The 18,817-nt window shown below is 49.0% G+C and overlaps 1 protein-coding gene across 7 annotated transcripts in view; it reads left to right on the plus strand.

Annotated features, from left to right (window-relative positions):
* Nucleotides 1-18,817, plus strand: part of ELAPOR1 (endosome-lysosome associated apoptosis and autophagy regulator 1) — an 85,140-nt gene that overhangs the window by 59,771 nt on the left and 6,552 nt on the right. For all 7 annotated transcript variants that reach the window (XM_058659966.1, XM_058659953.1, XM_058659945.1 and 4 more), the window contains 12 exons: nucleotides 519-666; nucleotides 1,083-1,163; nucleotides 1,649-1,754; nucleotides 1,882-2,031; nucleotides 7,922-8,010; nucleotides 9,002-9,179; nucleotides 9,841-9,969; nucleotides 10,326-10,416; nucleotides 12,201-12,306; nucleotides 12,537-12,674; nucleotides 14,121-14,384; nucleotides 16,170-16,343. In XM_058659966.1, the coding sequence (XP_058515949.1) occupies nucleotides 519-666; nucleotides 1,083-1,163; nucleotides 1,649-1,754; nucleotides 1,882-2,031; nucleotides 7,922-8,010; nucleotides 9,002-9,179; nucleotides 9,841-9,969; nucleotides 10,326-10,416; nucleotides 12,201-12,306; nucleotides 12,537-12,674; nucleotides 14,121-14,384; nucleotides 16,170-16,343 (1,654 nt within the window). The remainder of the gene's footprint in view (nucleotides 1-518; nucleotides 667-1,082; nucleotides 1,164-1,648; nucleotides 1,755-1,881; nucleotides 2,032-7,921; nucleotides 8,011-9,001; nucleotides 9,180-9,840; nucleotides 9,970-10,325; nucleotides 10,417-12,200; nucleotides 12,307-12,536; nucleotides 12,675-14,120; nucleotides 14,385-16,169; nucleotides 16,344-18,817) is intronic.

Raw genomic sequence — 18,817 nt, forward strand, 5'->3', positions numbered from 1 at the left:
ATAGCTGTGTCTACAGGCTTCCCCTCATGGCTCTTGAGTGGAACAGCCCTGGGTTGGAACTCAGCCCTGCACTTAGCTGTCTTCATCCTCTTGGGCAAGGTACCCTCCAAGCCTCAGTTTACAATCTAATAAAAAGGCAAATAAATAAATAAAGCAAAATATAAAACAATGCCACTTCTTGAAGAAAAGAAATCATGAATATAAACCACATGGTTCCATATTGAGCTATAGTAAGCAATCAACAAAAGTTATCTACACGCATGCCCTTTCACTCATCTGTCCTCTCGCCCCCGGGGGGTTCCGCAGTGTGTAGACCCCAAGCTGAACCCCAGGCTCCTTGATCTGCCTCCCTCTTCACGGAACCTTTTCAGGTGCACACATAGGCTTGTGAATCACAAGAACCACAAAAATGGGATTCCCACCCCTAGATGCAGCAGCACGTGAGACCTGCACTTGGCACAAAGCCCAGTGGACCACACCTGCTCCTGCCAGTGAACTTGGTTCCTGTTTCCTCGCAGGTCCAAGTGGACCCCCAGGGGTGACTACATCGCCTCCAACACAGATGAGTGCACAGCCACGCTCATGTATGCAGTCAACCTGAAACAGTCCGGCACAGTCAATTTTGAATACTACTACCCAGACTCCAGCATCATCTTCGAGTTTTTCGTAAGCCCTTGGGCCAAGGGGGTGGGCAGGAGGTGAAGGCTCAGATTGACTTCACAGGAAACAACCACAGGCATGGGAAACACCAGTTGTCTTCCCTCTGGACAGAGCCGAGGGCCAAGTGAGCCCAAGGCCACCTCCGAAGGCAAGCAGGAAAAGGCAAAAGACAACGGAGTGGGAAGAACGGCCTGGGAGGTGCATCAACCGGAAACAGCATAGAAGCATTTTCCAGATTGCACATCATTCCAGATGTTTCCATGTGCGGTTAGCTGAGTGTGCCTTAGTTCAGTCTCACTGGATACTGGGCAATTCATGTCCCATAAAAAGGACTCTTTGAGGAGGCAGAGGCCAGTGCAGCAAGGGGTAAGACTCTGCTGTTGGCAAAGTAAGGCCCTGATCCCAAATTCCTGCTGCTCTAGGTTCAGAATGACCAGTGCCAGCCCAATGCCGATGACTCCCGGTGGATGAAAACCACTGAAAAAGGATGGGAATTCCACAGCGTAAGTCACATGGCAGCCTTCACCTGTAGACCCCAGGCGAGGGATCAGGGGCTGTTCCTCAAAGGGCACTCCCTCCGGATCTGAGCTCCCACTTGCCCCAGGGCAGTGATCAGGTGGAGTAAGGAGGATGCTATGAAAACTCCTCTCGCTCTTTGGCCTGACCCTGGGACCTGCAGCTTTTCAGCTCCAAGGCTGAATTTTGTGTGGGTGGCACCTGTTCTTAGGAGAAGCAGGGAGAGATTGAGGGAATGCCAGGCGTCCTATCATCAGTACTTTCAGGTGCCTTTGAGTTGTCATCAGAGATGCTAAGTGACAAATGTGGGAGAGGGCAGGAAGGGCCTTAGGAAGAGAGAAGGGCTAAGTCAAGATGGGAGGAAGGGCAAAGGCAAAGAAGAGGAGAGGGAAGGTGAAGACAGGTGCCCCACCAGATGAGCGGCCATTCCTGACTCTGCCATGAACTAGCGCCTCCTGTTGGTGGTTTTCAGGTGGACCTAAATCGGGGCAATAACGTCCTCTATTGGAGAACCACCGCCTTCTCCGTGTGGTCGAAGGTCTCCAAGCCTGTGCTGGTGAGAAACATCGCCATCACAGGTACTGAGAGCTGGGCGGTACCTGCCTTCTGCGAGGCTGACTTACCGGCCCCGGACTGGGGGGAAAGGGTGAGCGTCGGTCCCCAGGAGCCCACTGCCGGCTCTTTTGTGCTCTTCTTCCTCCACAGGGGTGGCCTACACGTCCGAGTGCTTCCCCTGCAAGCCCGGCACCTACGCAGACAAGCAGGGCTCCTCGTTCTGCAAGCTTTGCCCAGCCAACTCGTACTCCAATAAAGGCGAAACTTCCTGCCACCCTTGTGACCCCGACAAATATGCAGGTGATGTTGCTGGGGGTTGGGGGGGGGGGGTTGGCCCGAGTTTGGCAGGAGCTCCCAGTTAAACCAGCAAGGAAAGCATTCCTCCCACCACACTGGAGAAGGCAGTTCCTTCCCTTCTCTTCCCTTCCCTTCCCTTCCCTTCCCTTCCCTTCCCTTCCCTTCCTTTCCTTGCTCCTTCCTTGCTTTCTTCTTTCCTCACCCCTTTCTCTTTCTCCCTCCCTCCCTCCATCCCATCGTTCCTTCCTTCCCTTTTTCCTTCCAGATTTATTTATGTATTTGAAGGGCAGAGTTTCAGAGCAAGGGGATGAGACAGAGAGATCTTTTACCTGCTGATTCACTCTCCAAATGGCTGGAGCTTGTCTGAAACCAGGAGCTTAGAGATTCTTCTGGTTCTCAGATGCCAGTGCAAGGGCCCAAGTACTTGGATCAACCTCTGCTGCTTTCCCAGGCCATTAGCAGGAGCTGGATAAGAGACAGAGCTTCTGGGACAAACACCAGCACCGATTTAGGAAGTCTGTGTCTCAGGCAGTGATTTTACCTGCTAGCACACAGTGCCGACCCCAAGAACCTGACCTTTCAATAAGTTTTCTTTTTCATTGCCATGTAATACTTGTATGCATTTACAGGGTACAGTGAAAGCATTTGTTGAGGGTTGATGAAGTCAGGCTCATCATTTGATTAGCAGGGACTGAAAATGGCTGATATTATTTATTATCAACGTGAGCATCCATTCAACTCAAAGCAGGTGTTTTTAGGAAACCCAACATTCCCTGTGACAGGAGTAAGGAGGGGACACCTGGAAGTAACCCATTTCCATAGTTCCTGTATTGCCTTCTAAGGCACCCCAGTTTGAGAAACAGGACCTGATCATTTGAGAGGTGCTCGGGAGGCGGGAGCTGCCAGGCTGTGTCATGAGATGAGCAATGCTACAGAGTCTTCATGATGGATTCGGGGACCACTCTCCCAGACAGGTTCTGAAACAAGCGAGGGTAGACAGAGTTCCCTCCTCCCCCAGGAACACTTACTTCTGCTGTTTCTACTTATACACAATCATGCACAAGCCCCTCTGGCCGACTCTGGCCTCCCCAAAGGACACACCCGTACTTCTCACAGGTGCTTGTGTTTGCTCAGCCAAGACCAGCCACTGACCATGCAAACTGCATGTTCTTACACTATTCCTGAGACAGAAGTCCTACTTATCTACACAGATCCTGACAAAGGAGTGTGATTTCCAGCCAGACTAGGAATGTTTAGGTCTCAGAAGATGCTTTTTATCTCAAAGTCTAAATTCCTATTTTCCCATTGGAATGTCTATTCGCCGCCACCCCCACCCCCGCTCTGCTCTGTAGTTCTCTTTGTTATTCTTAAGTCTCCAGCTCCTTCCAGCCTCAGCACTTGTGCAAATATTTGAATAGCAAGGTGGTTCCAGAAAAAGCGCCTCTAGAAAATGTGTTCTGGTCAATGAAACACAAATAGCTTTGATCCAAAGAGCTACTGGGAAGGTGTTAGGTTGGAAGTCAGTTCTTGGAGCCTCGTCTGTCTTTGCCACCAGTTTCTCAGTCTGCCACTTGTGACTGAGAAGCGAGATTGTTACTGTGAAGACCATGGCCAAATTGTTGACCAGCTTACCATGTTAGGGCACCAAGAGAGTCACATTGCTTTAAGACTTGACTCCTCCAGAACATAGGGTCAGTGAGAGGCAGGGAAAATGCCAATGCCGAGAGAGAGAGAGAGAGAGAGAGAGAGAGAGAGAGAGAGAGAGAGAGAGAGAGACTGATGGGACCCTAGGACCCTAACTGGAATATACATCATGAGAGAGACAGAAGAAAGACCCATCCAATGCTCACCTCGTGCCAAGCGCTGAGCTTGGCACTATTAGGGCTGGAGCTGATGTTAAGCCTCAGGTTCTGTGGCCATGCAGACACATGCTTGTGTCCATGCTGCAGCACAGGCACCATCAAGGCACAGGCAGTGGCTGCATGCTGTAGTGTGATGTGGCATGCAGCTCGCACTGAGGCAAACAAGGGAAGTGACTGGGAAGGGGAAGGCATCACCAGCTGAACTGGTGATGTGATGGACGTGGTGGGTCCTCTGAGAGAAGAGTGAGGGCCTGGGGCCAGCAAGGACACTCGGAGTCACAGCAGTGAGTCTGCTGGCTGCAGATGAAGTGGTGAGAAGGAGCAGGCAAGGCTGGCAGGCAGCTAGGGAATGGATCAAGGGCAGGCCTTCCGTGGTACTGTTGAAAACACTGGGCCCATCAGCCAAGGAGGCCACCAAATAACTGTAAGCCTTTTTTATTTATTTATTTATTTTAAAGATTTATTTATTTTTATTACAAAGTCAGATATACAGAGAGAGGAGGAGAGACAGAGAGGAAGATCTTCTATCCGATGATTCACTCCCCAAGTGAGCCGCAATGGGCCGGTGCTGTGCCGATCCGATGCCGGGAACCAGGAACCTCTTCCGGGTCTCCCACGCGGATGCAGGGTCCCAAAGCCTTGGGCCGTCCTCGACTGCTTTCCCAGGCCACAAGCAGGGAGCTGGATGGGAAGTGGAGCTACCGGGATTAGAACCGGCGACCACATGGGATCCCGGGGCGTTCAAGGCGAGGACTTTTAGCTGCTAGGCCACGCTGCCGGGCCCTGTAAGGCTTTTTTAAACATGATCTGGTTTTGCTTTAAAAATCATTATTGGGACTGGCATTGTGACATAGCACGTTAAACCTCTACCTGCAGTACCAGCATCCCATGTAGGCACCGATACTAGTTCCAGCTGCTCTACTTCTTATCCGGCTCCCTATTAGTGTGCCTGGGAAAGCAACAGAGAATGGTCCAAGTGCACCCATGTGGGAGACCAGGGGAGTGAACCAATAGAAAGAAAATTCTCTCTTGCTCTCCATATTACCTCCTCTCTCTGTAATTCTTTCAGTTAAAAGGGGAAAAAAGAAAATCCGCTCTTGCTGCCCCATGAAGAAGGAGCATGCTAGAGGCAGAAACAGCACTTGGGAGATTTTGTAGCAGGTGCCATTGGTGGTATCAGGACAGAAATCAGGGGCAGCTAGTTGTAGTAAAGTCTGGGGAACTCACAAGAGATTGAAAGGCTAACGTTTGACTAGAAGCATTTTCCTCACTGAAACAAAGAATTTCTTGTGTGCTTTGGTTAATATTAGTGATCTGACTGCTAAATGGAAGAGTGTGGGCTCTGGAACTTGATCACATGGGTTTAAGTCTCGGCTCTACCGCTTACTAATTATGCCACATTGGACCAACTTCTTGTCTTCAATTCAGTTCCTTCAACACAGTGGGAATGACCATAACATCTACCTCCTAGTATTATTTAATTTTATTAATTAACACAAGTAAAAGATGTACCAAGCTGTTGACCATGTAGTAAGCATTAATTTTATCCACATATTTATATTAAGGCCTAATACTCCTTTTAAAATAAATATACATTATTATAATATTTAATAATATATTAAATATACACACACACACACACATATTTTAAATTGAAAGGCCAAATTAGAGAGGAGAGACACTCCCCAAATGGCTACACTGACTGGAGCTAGGCTGGTCTGAAGGCAGGAACCAAGAACTTCATCATGGTTTCCCACATGGCTAGCAGGGACCCAATCACTTGGACCATCCTCTGCTGCTTTCCTAGGCCATTAGCAGGCAACTGGACCAGAAGTGGAGCAGACAGGACTCAAGTCAGCATCCTTATGGGGTGCCGGCACTGCAGGGTGAGTTTTATCTGCTATGCCATGGCACCAGCCCAATAGCTCTCCTTCAATTTGGAAATATTCTCAGTATGAATTACAACCATGTTACAATCCACAAAGTGTTAGCTCCTCTGTTACCCATAGCATAGTGAAGCAGTGACTGCCCCATTTACAAATAAGTAAAGAGAAGGTCAGGGGGTTCAAGGGGTTCCCAGGAGCCTGAGCTGGACCTTCTGTTAGGTGCTTAGCTCCTCAGGGGGGTCTGTGTCTTGGAGGACACTATGTGATAGAAGACAGGAAAGGAGGGAGTTGCAGGAAAAGGTAAGCTTGTGAGTGGTTTGCTGATTTGTCCAGGGCCAGCCCTACGTAAGCCACCTTTCACTCCATCCAGCCAAATGCCAGCTGGTCTTTTGAACCTGACATGTACCCAGCTTAACCATCTGCATGAAACCTGAGCTAGGCCAGCAAGGTCCAGCTCAGTGCTTGGGTTAATCATTTACTAAAATCTCCTTAGCAGTGATCAGTGTGTGAACAGCTACACCTTCTTTCCAAAATCCAGGAGCCAGGGCGTCAGACTGAGCAAATTCTTGGCAAGTTGAGAAAGGCCATTGTGCACAGTGCATTTTCTAACACACGACTTAATTTTCCTGGGAAAGCAATGGAGGGTGATCTGAGTGCTTGGATCCCTGCCATCTGTGTGGGAAGCTCGCATACAGCTGACAGTAGTCATAACAGAAAGCTCATGACCTGGCCTAGACTTAGCTATTGTGGGCAAAACACAGCAGATGGAAGCGCTCTCTTTTTCCCTTTCAGATAAATAAATAAATAAATAAATAACAATTTTTAAAAGTCCATGGAAAATGTGCATCATGAAAAGTATGAATTTTTAAAATTTTGCACCAACATGAATTATCATTTAATTCAGTTTTTCACAAATATTTAAAGTTAGTATTAGAGAGAGAGACAGAGAAAGACCAATCCTCTATCCGCTGTCCCATTCCCTCAGATGGCTACTGCAATGAGGGAAGCCAGAAGCTTCATTCAGGTCTCCCACAAGGATGCAGGTACCAAAACACTTGCTCTAACTTGGTCCATCTTCTGCTGCCTTTCCCAGGAGGTCAGCAGGGAGCTGGATCAGAAGCGGAACAGCCAGGATGTAAACTGGCACCCAAATAGAATGAAGGTGTTGAATTGGTAGCTCTATCTGATACACCACAATGCCAGCCCCAACATTTTTCTTACTAAAAATTTTGTTTATTTTTATTTGAGCAGCAGAGAGAGAGAGACTGAGAGTTCCTATCCACTGGTTCATTTCCCAAATGGCCGCCATGGCTGGGCACTGGAGTCAGATGCTGAGAACTCAATCAGGACTCCCACATGGGAGATAGGCACCTAACGACTTGATCTGTCCGCAGTGTCTCTCGCAGGAAACTGGAGTCAGGGGCTGCAGCCAGGAACTCAGACCAGGCACTGACATGGGATATGGACATCTCGATTGCTAGGGTCCATCTCTGTTCAGCATTTTTGATTACGTGCATGTCAAGGGTTAAAGATGCTGGGATGCTGGGATTGAGGACAGTGGCAAGAACTACAGACCTCAGATGGAGTCTGAAGAAAGGACAGCCTGGTTTGTCCTTGAGAGAAGGAGCGTTTCATAGTCTGGAGGCCTTCATTCTTGGTCTAGATTTGTGAGAAAAGTCAGAGAAAAGGCTAGGGATAAGAGAAGAAAAGCAATGTCCTAAGTTTTAGCAAGTTTTATTCAGCCCTTCATGAGTAGAGAGGCTACTTCCACAGTCATGGGGCAGAGACCCCTGGAGGATGATGACTTTCAGGGGCTTTGGGATGGCAGTGGGTGGCTGTAAATGCTATTTTCAGTTATAGCATCTCCAGCTGGTCCCTTGACCTGACCATTTCACACCCCACCCCGCGGTGTCAGGCTCCCCGAGAGAGGTGCAAAGGGATGTCATAGCAGACCTGGTAGAACCGGAAATGATACTGAGGCAGAGGGCAGGGTGGGCATGCCAGGGTTTTCTACTTCCTGTGGTACCTATTGGACTTGTGCCTGGGAGCCAGGATTGTTGTGGGAGGGCAGCTGGAGGCCTAGGGGAAGGAGTCAGCAACCAAGAGCTCAGCCTTCAAAGACTCTATCTTCCTTTGGTGAAACAGAGAAGGGCTCTTCCTCCTGTAAGGTGCGCCCAGCCTGCACAGACAAAGATTATTTCTACACACACACGGCCTGCGATGCCAATGGAGAGGTGAGTAGCGTGGGCTCTGAGCCCCTTTGTCGGCCCAAACAGATCATTCCCTGCTCTCCAGCTCCACCAGCTGGGGAGTACCAGCCGATGGCAAATCTGGAACCAGAGAAAAACCCACAGATGTGCACGCTTGGCTGCAGGGTGGAGGGACGGAGGGGCAAAACATGATGACTGCATGTGTTTTCAGATCAGAAACTGAGTTCCTCTTTCCAAGTCCTGACTTCTCCGTGAATGCTCAGTTCCCAAATCCCCATTTTCCATCCTTTGCCTGGTCCCTCTGGGCAAATGCATGGCTGTCTGCATCATGCTTGTCCCCCCAGTGGCTGACTCTATGGGCTGCCAAGGGTCATTGACTCTGACTTCCTAGCTCACTGGACAATGACCTTCCTTGTTCAGTTTCTCCCCCCTGCTCTCCCCTGGGCTCTCCGTCTCAGAAACAGCCTCTCCTTTGTAGTCTGCAGAATCAGCGAGTGAACAGTGTGTTTTGCTTGTCGTGCTGCTGTGCCAGGCCTGGGGTGACAGCCTGGGGAGCAGCGATGAACTGAGACAGGCTCCCACTCTCAAGAAGCTACTGATCCTTGATGCCAGAAGGCTGTCAGGAGGACAAAACTACGTTTATGACCAGGGGCAAGCAACAAGTACAGGGCACCAGGACTGGGGAGCCAGAGCAGGCCTCTTGTTTTGGTCATCTGTTCCATTCAGGATCCACTGATGCTTTACTGAGTATCAGGCACTAAGGATGTGCCAGTCAGTAAAACTGAAGGAACATCAATTGTTGGAGAGCGGTGGGCAGAGAGAGATGGGGCAGGTAGTAACATAACATATCAAAGGGTAATATGTGACAGGAAAAAAAAAGATTAGTCAGGATTAGGAACTGGAGAATGGCGAGGGAAGGGGCTGCTTTGGAGAGAGTGGAAATGGTGCAAGTTAGAGTCCCATAGGTGCACTGCCTCCTACAACCGGCCGAGCAGGGCTTATTCCATTTTTTCAGACACAGCTCATGTACAAATGGGCCAAGCCGAAAATCTGCAGCGAAGACCTGGAAGGGGCAGCAAAACTGCCTGCATCTGGTGTGAAGACCCGCTGCCCACCCTGTAACCCAGGCTTCTTCAAAACCGAAAATAGCACCTGCGAGCCCTGCCCGTATGGCTCTTACTCCAATGGCTCGGGTAATCCCCTCCCCATTCCTACTTCCTGCCTCCCTCCTATCCCGCATTCCACCCTGTCAGGCACTTAGGTAGCTCTGTGTGGGCTCTCAGAGGGGTCAGGTGATTAGGGACTTATTCAGGAGAGGGAGAGATAAGGACTAGTTCCAGCTACAGGCCAGAGTCAGACCTGAGAACCATCCTCTGTGTTCCTCATTCTAACTGTGAACATGGACTCAGGATGGAAGTCACCCACTCCTCGGAGCAGAGGGTTCTAGCACGTGGCAGGGATGGCCACACGATCAGAATCTGTAAGGCATACCTGCAAAGAAAGGAGTCGGGGAGATTCACGTCTCTATCAATAGGAACATAGTCCATGAGAATTACATAGCAATAACAGGAAATACTTACATGTGGCTAATGAGAAGGTGCAGTTCAGTGGAGCAATAGGATGGTTGGAGTGTTAGAACGAAGGTTAGAGGTTGACATCATATATTTGTTAAGTTCGTCATCAGAATGTGAATTAATTGCACAACCTCGTTACAACAGTGTACAGTAACCAATCCCAATGGGCTTACTGCCCACTCCTGTTGTCACTTGTTGGTGGGTCAGCAGCTTTGGCCAGGGTGGTCAGAGTCTACCTGTTCAAGGCATGAATCTTGTGGTTCACCCCAACCCTTGCCAGTTTGTACCCACTGCCCAGCGGGAACGGAGCCAGCTGTAGGGTTTGAATACAAGTGGTGGAATATGCTGCCCACAAACATGGAAACAACAGTTCTCAGCGGGATCAACTTCGAGTACAAGGGCTTGACAGGTAAATCACCCTTCTCCTTGCCATGACTCAGCAACTCCCTTCCACCTTTGCATGTCTTCATTAAAGTGACATCAGGGCATGTGTCCCTTTGAAAGTCTGCCCTCCAGGGCTTTGCACTTCAGAGATGAAAGTAGAGAGACAGTGCATGCCGTGTGTGTACACACACACACACACACACACACACACTCAGAGGCCTTGCTTTGAGAAGCAAAGTAGCTGCCCAAGTCCCATGCCTCATGTCCGGCAGTGGTTTTGAGTGTGTCAGAGGATGGCACCCTCACACCCTTCTGGAATGACATTTGCCCTGCACCCCACAGCCCAAAGAAGGGCTTTAACTCTCCCTTCTTGTGGCGCAGGCTGGGAGGTGGCTGGCGATCATATTTACACTGCTGTTGGAGCTTCGGACAATGACTTCATGATTCTCACTCTGGTTGTGCCAGGATTCAGGTGAGGAATACCAAACCAGAGGAAGCCCAGGCCAGCCTGGTCACATCCACACATCCCACATGCTGGGCTAACCTTGGTGTACAGTAGATTAAACCGCAGCCTGCAGGGCTAGATCCCATATTGGAATGCTAGTTCAAGTCCCAGTGGCTCCACTTCTGACCCAGTTCCCTGCTAATGCACCTAGAAAGGCAGTGTAAGATGATACAAGTGCTTGGATTCCCACTACCCATGTAGGAGGCCTGGACAGAGTTCCTGGCTCCTGGTTTGGTCTGGCCCAGCCCCAACCATCATGCCTGTTTGGAGAGTGAATCATCAGATGGATCTCTCTGTCGCTTGTATCTCTCCCTCTCTCTGTGCATCACTCTGCCTTTCAAATAAATAAATCTTAAGAAGAAAAATCCCACCTGCTTTGGGATATTATAGAGGAGAGGGCTTCCAGGAATTTCATTTCAGTTCCAGCATCTGTTCAGAAAGGCCATAGTAATGCCTTCACCAACTGACACGGGTACTTCTGTGGTTTTCTGCATTGTCCCATACTGATTCACCTGCTGTCCTCTTGTCTCATCTAACATCTCCCCACCACTGGACCATGCACTGTTCAAACACTGCCTCCTCAAAGGTCAGAGAAGTTTTTGTTTTGTTTTGTTTTGTTTTTTAAGATTTACTTATTTTTTGGGCCCAGCACAATAGCGTAGTGGCCAAAGTCCTCGCCTTGCATGTGCCAGGATCCCATATGGGCGCCGGTTCTAATCCCAGCGGCCCTGCTTCCCATCCATCTCCCTGCTTGTGGCCTGGGAAAGCAGTCGAGGATGGCCCAAAGCCTTGGGACCCTGCACCCACGTGGGAAACCTGGAAGAGCTTCTGGCTCCTGGCTTTGGATCGGCTCAGCACTGGCTGTTGCGGTCACTTGGGGAGTGAACCATTGCACGGAAGATTTTCAATTGGAAAGGCAGATGTACAAGGAGGAGAGACAGAGAAAAAGATCTTCCATCTGCTGGTTCACTCCCCAACTGGCCGCAATGGCCAGAACTGAGCTGATATAAAGCCAGGATACAGGAGGTTCCTTTTCATCTCCCATGTGGGTGCAGGGTTCCAAGGCTTTGGGCCATCCTCCAACTGCTTTGCCAGGTCACAAGCAGGGAACTTGATGGTGAGTGGAGCAGCCAAGATATGAACTGGTACCCATATGGGATCTCAGCACGTGCAAGGCTAAGATTTAGCTACTAAGCCATCACACTAGGCCCAGTGCTTCCATGTCTGTTAGGCCCTTGGGTTGTACCATGCTGATGGGGAAAAACATATAAAGCTGCTACCCCTTCATTGTACAATGAAGGAAGGTGCCACTAGGTCAGTGTCACACAGCATAGCTGGATGTGACACAGGCTCTAACACAGAGCAAAATCTTTTCCTGTCCCCAGCAGCCCACATACTGATAAACAGACTCTTTAGTAAGCACCACTTAGCCCCCAGAACTGACTTTCTATTTATTCTCATCTACTTGGGAGAAAGAGGGAGATCTTCTACCCACTCCCTCAAATACCCGCATTGGCTACAGCTGGACTAAATGAAGCCAGAAGCCTGGAACCCCACATGGATCTCCCACATGAGTGGCAGGAGCCCAAACACTTGAGCTGTCATCTGCTGTCTCCCAGGATGTGTGAGTGGGAAGCTGGATTGGCAGGGGAGTAGCCAGGACTGTGGCATTCCAGTGCAGGATAGCTGTGCCCCAAGCCATGGCCATGACACCCACTCCTAGAAGTGACTTCTAGCTGCTGCCCCCACAGGCCTCCACAGTCGGTGATGGCAGACACAGAGAATAAAGAGGTGGCCAGGATCACGTTTGTCTTTGAAACCATCTGTACTGTGAACTGTGAACTCTACTTCATGGTGGTACGTCTTCCTTTCTTTGCTGTCTACAGGACTTCCAGTTGGTGGGATGGGAGCAGGGGGTATTGCCCTCATCTGCCCCATTGGTGCATCAATGTAACTGATACCTGCCTGCAGTGATTCTATAAAGGAAGAACCTGGACTGGTTGTCAGGGACTCTTGCACAGGGTGCCATGTTTCAGCCTCTCCGCTGCAGCCATCATGCCTTCTTCCCTTGTTTGTCCCGGACCCAGGGCATGAATTCCAGAACCAACACTCCCGTGGAAACATGGAAAGGCTCCAAAGGCAAGCAGTCCTACACCTATACCATTGAGAAGAACGCCAGCATGAGCTTCACCTGGGCCTTCCAGAGGACCACGCTGCATGAGACGGTGAGCTCCCCACCCCTTGGGCAGACCCCTGACTCCCAGCAGGGTCCCTCCGCATCCCGAGAGGATGCTCACCTCAGCATTGACCTCCTTGGGGGGGCTGGGAATGATGGGTCTGCAGTTCAGAACCCAAGGGCTAGTGCATTCTAAGGAAGTAAGCAGCCAACTGTCTAAGCCAGGGCCTCTGGGACACACCTGGCGTTGTCCAAAGGGCTTCCAGGAACATGATGCTACAAACCCCTGGAATAACCAGGCCCTTGTTGCAGTTCCTGCCATGTGTGGTGCCACATCTATTGTTGCTTTTTTTTTTTTTAAAGATTTATTATTATTGGAAAGCCAGATATACAGAGGAGGAGAGACAGAGAGGAAGATCTTCCATCCGATGTTTCACTCCCCAAGTGAGCCGCAACGAGCCGGTGTGCGCCGATCCGATGCTGGGAACCAGGAACCTCTTCCGGGTCTCCCACACGGGTGCAGGGTCCCAAAGCTTTGGGCCGTCCTCAACTGCTTTCCCAGGCCACAAGCAGGGAGCTGGATGGGAAGTGGAGCTACCGGGATTAGAACCGGCGCCCATATGGGATCCCGGGGCTTTCAAGGCGAGGACTTTAGCTGCTAGGCCACGCCGCCGGGCCCTATTGTTGCTTTTTAATAGCAGCAATTCTGGGTTTGTTTTCTTACTCCAAAGCCACCAAGGTTCATGACAGAAAACTCAGAATTAACAGCAACATGTAAGAAGAATATGTAATCCTATTATTTACAGAAAACCTAGCTAATATCTGGAGTTTCTTCTATACAGTCTTTATTCACTATGAATTTTCCAAGTGCATTTTTTCTCTTATAAGGAAAAAGCTGGCTTTTTTCATATTACAGTACATATTTATTGCATGTTTCCATGTTACTTACTGTTTTTTAATATTTTTAAAGATTTCTTTTTATTTGAAAGGCATAGTGACAGAGAGAGAAGGAGAGACAGAGAGAGATGTTTCATCCATTGGCTCACTCCCCAAATAGCTACAATGGCCAAAGCTGAGTTGATTTGAAGCTGGGAATCAGGAGTTGCTTCTGGGCCTCCCATATGGGTACAGGGACCTAAGAACCTGAGCCATTCTCTGCTGCTTTCCCACGCCATGAGCAGGGAGCTGAATCAGAAGTAGAGCACCTGGAACATGACCCGGTGCATATGGGATGCTGGCCCCACAGGGGGGGAGGATTAATGTGCTGTGCTACCACGCCAGCCCCAGTACTTAATGTTTTTTATATAGTTCTTAAAATGATCCAGTCTTTTTCTTAAGATACCACAAGTGCACCCCAAACAGCACTGTTGGAGTTTAGGATGCATTTCATATTTTTCTGAAGGACAATAATAGAACTGCTTTGCTGTTTCCAGAGGGCTGGGTCATTGCTTGTCCGAGACTTCCACCTTCTCCCCTCTTGTTTCCTTGTCTCCAGGGCAGGATGTATACCAACGATGTTGCCAAGATCTACTCCATCAACATCACCAATGTTATGGATGGGGTGGCCTCCTACTGCCGTCCCTGTGCCCTGGAGGCCTCTGACATGGGCTCTTCCTGCACTTCTTGTCCTGCTGGTCACTACATCGACCGAGATACGGGAACGTGCCACCTGTGCCCTGCTAACACAATCCTGAAAGCCCACCAGCCCTATGGTGCCCAGGCCTGTGTGCCCTGTGGCCCAGGGACTCAGAGCAACAAGGTATCAGCAGTGTGCCCTGCATCCCAAACTTGGATGCTTTCAGGAGGTGCCAAGTCCTGTATGGGGCTTTCCAGGGGCTGGTACCCAAATCCTTCCTCCTAGTGTATCCCCAGCAGGGCTTGACATCCAGGGCCCAGCCATGGTCATATACAAGACCCATCCCATCGGTGGGTATGGGAGACCTGGGGAGCCATCTGGTTCTATGTACGTTTGATGTTTGTGTGGAGACACAAAGGAAAGACACCGTGAGATTTATGGTCTGAATTCAGCCGAGTCCAGCCCAGCCTGTTACTGCGGGAATTTGTCCTCTTCTTTGGGAGGATAACCTGACCTTTCCTGGGCCAGCAGAGTAATGGGCACTACTCTCTCAGCATGGATACAGAGATTCCTTTCCAGAGCAGAGAAGCACAGTACTGCTGGACATTCATCAGTTGAAAATGTACTTGCGGCTGAAAGTTCTTCTGTTAGTCCTAGGTGCTTTTTTTTTTTTTTTTTTAAGATTTATTTATGTACTTGAAAGAGTTACAGAGAAAAGAGGCAGATACAGGGAATGAGATCTTCCCTCTGCTGGTTCATGCCCCAAATGATTGCAACAGCCAGAGCTTGGCTAATCCATAGCTGGGAGCTTCTTCTGGGTCTCCCGTGTGAGCCTAGAGGCCTAAGGACTTGGGCCATGCTCTGCTACTTTCTCAGGCCATAAGCAGGGAGTTGGACTGGAAGTGGAATAACTGGGACTCAAACTGGCTAAAGGTGGAGAATCAGCCTGCTATACCACTGCACCTGGTTCCATCCTAGGTGCTTTTCCGAACAACCTTTTTTGGGGCTCCCTGGCCGTTAGTCACAACCTTCTTCCCCTGGAGCACCCTCTACCACTGTGGGAGGGAATGACAGTTATGTGATGGTGCTGCGAAAAGATGACCCTTCCTCCCCAAAACCAGAGCAAGGAACAGGTGTATGGGTATTAGAACATCTTTTTTTTATATATATACATAATTCTTTCTAAAGAAATCATCTATCTTTTTTTTTTTAAGATTTATTTATTTATTACAAAGTCAGATATACAGAGAGGAGAGACAGAGAGGAAGATCTCCCGCCCAATGACTCACTCCCCAAGTGGGCACAACGGCCGGTGCTGTGCCGATCCAAAGCCGGGAACCAGGAACCTCTTCCAGGTTTCCCACGCGGGTGCAGGGTCCCAATGCATTGGGCCGTCCTCGACTGCCTTCCCAGGCCACAAGCAGGGAGCTGGATGGGAAGTGGAGCAGCTGGGATCAGAACTGGCGCCCATACGGGATCCCGGGGCGTTCAAGGCGAGGACTTTAGCCGCTGTGCCACGCTGCCGGGCCCTAGAACATCTTTTGGAGCTTCCTGTAGAGAAGCTGAGAAAGGGGAGACAGGTTTTGGTAATTTTTCAATGGCCAAAGAATGAGGACGGACCTGCAGCTTCCCTTCTGTCGTCCTCGACACTCTTCTATTTAGCTCACCGTCCTGTGCTAGGAGATAGGAAAGGCTGTTTTGCGTCTTAAGGGGGCATTATACAACTTAGGCACAGGGGCAAGGTTTTAGCATTTGGCCAAAAGAGACAGTGAAAAATTATTATGGTCTCCTTGTCACATACATGCCCATAATTGAATGGAGAGACGTTTGTAAGTCCCACTGGTGTCTGTCTCAGTGCCCAGCCCAGCCCTGTCTTCCTCCTCCTCCACTCCCATTCTATCCTGTTCTCCAACACCTGGAGGAAAAATAATGGGCCTGACCCAGCCTCTCCTGTCTCACCCCCATCAGATCCAGTCACTGTGCTACAACAACTGCACCTTCTCCCGCCACACTCCATCCAGGATTTTGGAGTACAACTTCTCGGCTTTGGGGGACATCAAAACCCTGGCGGGAGGGCCAAGCTTCACATCCAAGGGACTGAAGTATTTCCATCACTTCACTGTCAGTCTGTGTGGAAACGAGGTGAGCCATGCAAGTTGATGTGGTGTGGGCGTTGGAAAGGGAACATCTGGACGTCTGGTGCCAGAGGCAGAGCTGGAAGAAACGTAGAAACATCTTGTGGACTGAGGCGGTTAGAGGCATTTTTATTTTTAATGATTTATTTACTTATTTAAAAGGCAGAGCTTGCGTAGAGGGAGGGAGAGAGAGTGGTCATCCACTGGTTCACTCCCCAAATGACTGCAATGGCCAGAGCTGGACCAACCCACAGGAGCTGAGAGCTGAGGGCCAGGAGCTTCTTCCATGTGTTCCAAGTGTGTTGCAGGGACCCAAGGACTTGGGCCATTTTCCACTGCCTTCCCAGGTGTGTTAGCAGCAGTCTGAATTGAAAGTGGAGTAGCCAGGCCTCAATCGGGTTGTTGGTGTGGTAAGCTTTACCCACTATGCCACAGTGTTGGTCCCAGAGGGCTCTTAAGGTAACCCCTATTCTCTCTGAGGACTTCCTCCCCTTATATCCAATCATCCAGATCATAAACAAACAAGATGTTTGGTTTTCATTTTTTTTCTCACCTGGTCTTTCATTTTCTCAGAATGTCAGTGAGCATCCCTAAAGAGTGCAAAAACATTCAGGTGTTTGGACATTTCAGATTTGCAACTTTTGGGTTAATGGTGCTGAATGGAAGTGTCTATGTAAATATTCCCAAATCCAAAAAACCCCAGACTGCAAAATACTTCAGATTCCAACCTTTTCGCATAAAGGGAAGTTGGCTGCTGTTTTCATTATTGATATGTTTATTTGAAAAGCCTAGTAACCGTGGGAGGGACACACACACCACACCGAGGGAGAGAGGGGGAAAAAACGAGAGAGAAATTCCATCCCCGAAGGACTTCAACATCCAGGGCTGGGCCAGGTTGAACCAGGAATCTAGTATTCCATCTGGGTCTCCCACGTGGGTGGTAGGAGCCCAAGCTCTTGGGTCACCTTTCACTGCTTTTCCAGGTGCGTTAGCACGGAACCGGATTCGATGCCAGTGTTGCAAGCAGCAGTTGAACATGCTGTACCACAGCACTACCCCTCCCCACCAACTAAATGTAAAAATATGCAGGAAGAAGCTTTCCTCCTCCTTATAAAGGAAAAAAAAAGCAATCCTTGGTAATCATTGCATTGTGAATTTTTCTGGGGGCTGCACTTCCTTTGCTAGTCTCTGTTGAAACTAGCAGAAAAGGCTTTTATAAGATGATAAAAGCATGTCGTCATTCCAGGCTGACATTTGGGGTCCAGAATCCAAAAGCAAAAGTGTAAAAGGGTAACGCCACCCCTGCTGCTCTTGGCCAAGCTACCACAAACCAATTAGCAAATGCACAATGTGGTAAATTGGTTTCACTTGCCAGAAAGCAGAACCTCCTGAGAACCTCCTGTGCACTCAGTCTGTGACTGTGTGTGAAGGTGGGGCCAGAACACCATCCAGCTGCCCCTTCTGCAGCCTGAGCGAAGATGGCGTGAGGGCAGAGAGCATGTGAAGAAATGAAGGAATCTATAAACGATCCAAGATAGACCTTTCTAACCTGCGTTTAGAAGTTTTCAAAGGCTTAAGTGAAGCCGTGGCTGCTGAGGCCACTTGAGAAGTGAACCAGTAGATGGAAGATCTTCCTCTCCATCTCTCCTTCTCTGTGTAAATCTGCCTCTCCAATAGAAATAAATAAATTGTTAAAAACAAAGTGATGCTTAATCAGTAACAGGAAATGAAACTGATTAAAGACAGTTTCTATGTTCTGAGAGTTAAAGGAAAAAAAAGAGATCTGCTTATTTGAAAGGCAGAGTGACAGGGAACGAGATCTTCCATCCACTGGTCTGCTCTACAAATGGCCACAATGGCCAGGACTGGGTGGTAAGGACCAAGTACTTGCTGTCTTCTGCTACTTTCCTGCGTGCTTTAACAGAGAGCTGGATCCAAAGCAAACCAGCTGGGACCATAACACTCTGATATGAGATGTTGGCTTCGTAGGCACCAGCTTAACCCACTATGCTAACATCAGCCCCCTTTATTGATTTCATACATGGTTACTGTCACACTATAGCTCCTCAGTTCAAAAACATAGTGTAAACGCTTCCTTCTGCTCTCAAGTTCCCTGAACTAGGAAAAAAAAAAGCCAAAAAGATGCCAGTTTTAATTCCACTTAAAATACAAGAAAATTTGTAAAAATATAAATATATATAATAAAATTCATAATGCTGAAAATGTTCTTTTCTTTTTCCCTTTTTAAATATGTAATTTTTTATTTGAAAGACAGATTTACAGATAGGAGAGACATTTGTTTGTTGGTTCACTCCACAAATGACCATAATGGCTGGAGCTGAGCCAATCTGAAACCAGGAACAAGGAACTTCCAGGTCTCCCACATAGGTTCAGGGGCCCAAGGACCTGAGCCATTCTCCACTATTTTCCCAGACTGAGTCAGAGATGAATTAGCCAAGATTAAAACCAATGGGATGCCAG

Source organism: Ochotona princeps, chromosome 2 (assembly GCF_030435755.1).
Source record: "Ochotona princeps isolate mOchPri1 chromosome 2, mOchPri1.hap1, whole genome shotgun sequence".
NCBI classification, from domain to species: Eukaryota; Metazoa; Chordata; class Mammalia; order Lagomorpha; family Ochotonidae; genus Ochotona; species Ochotona princeps.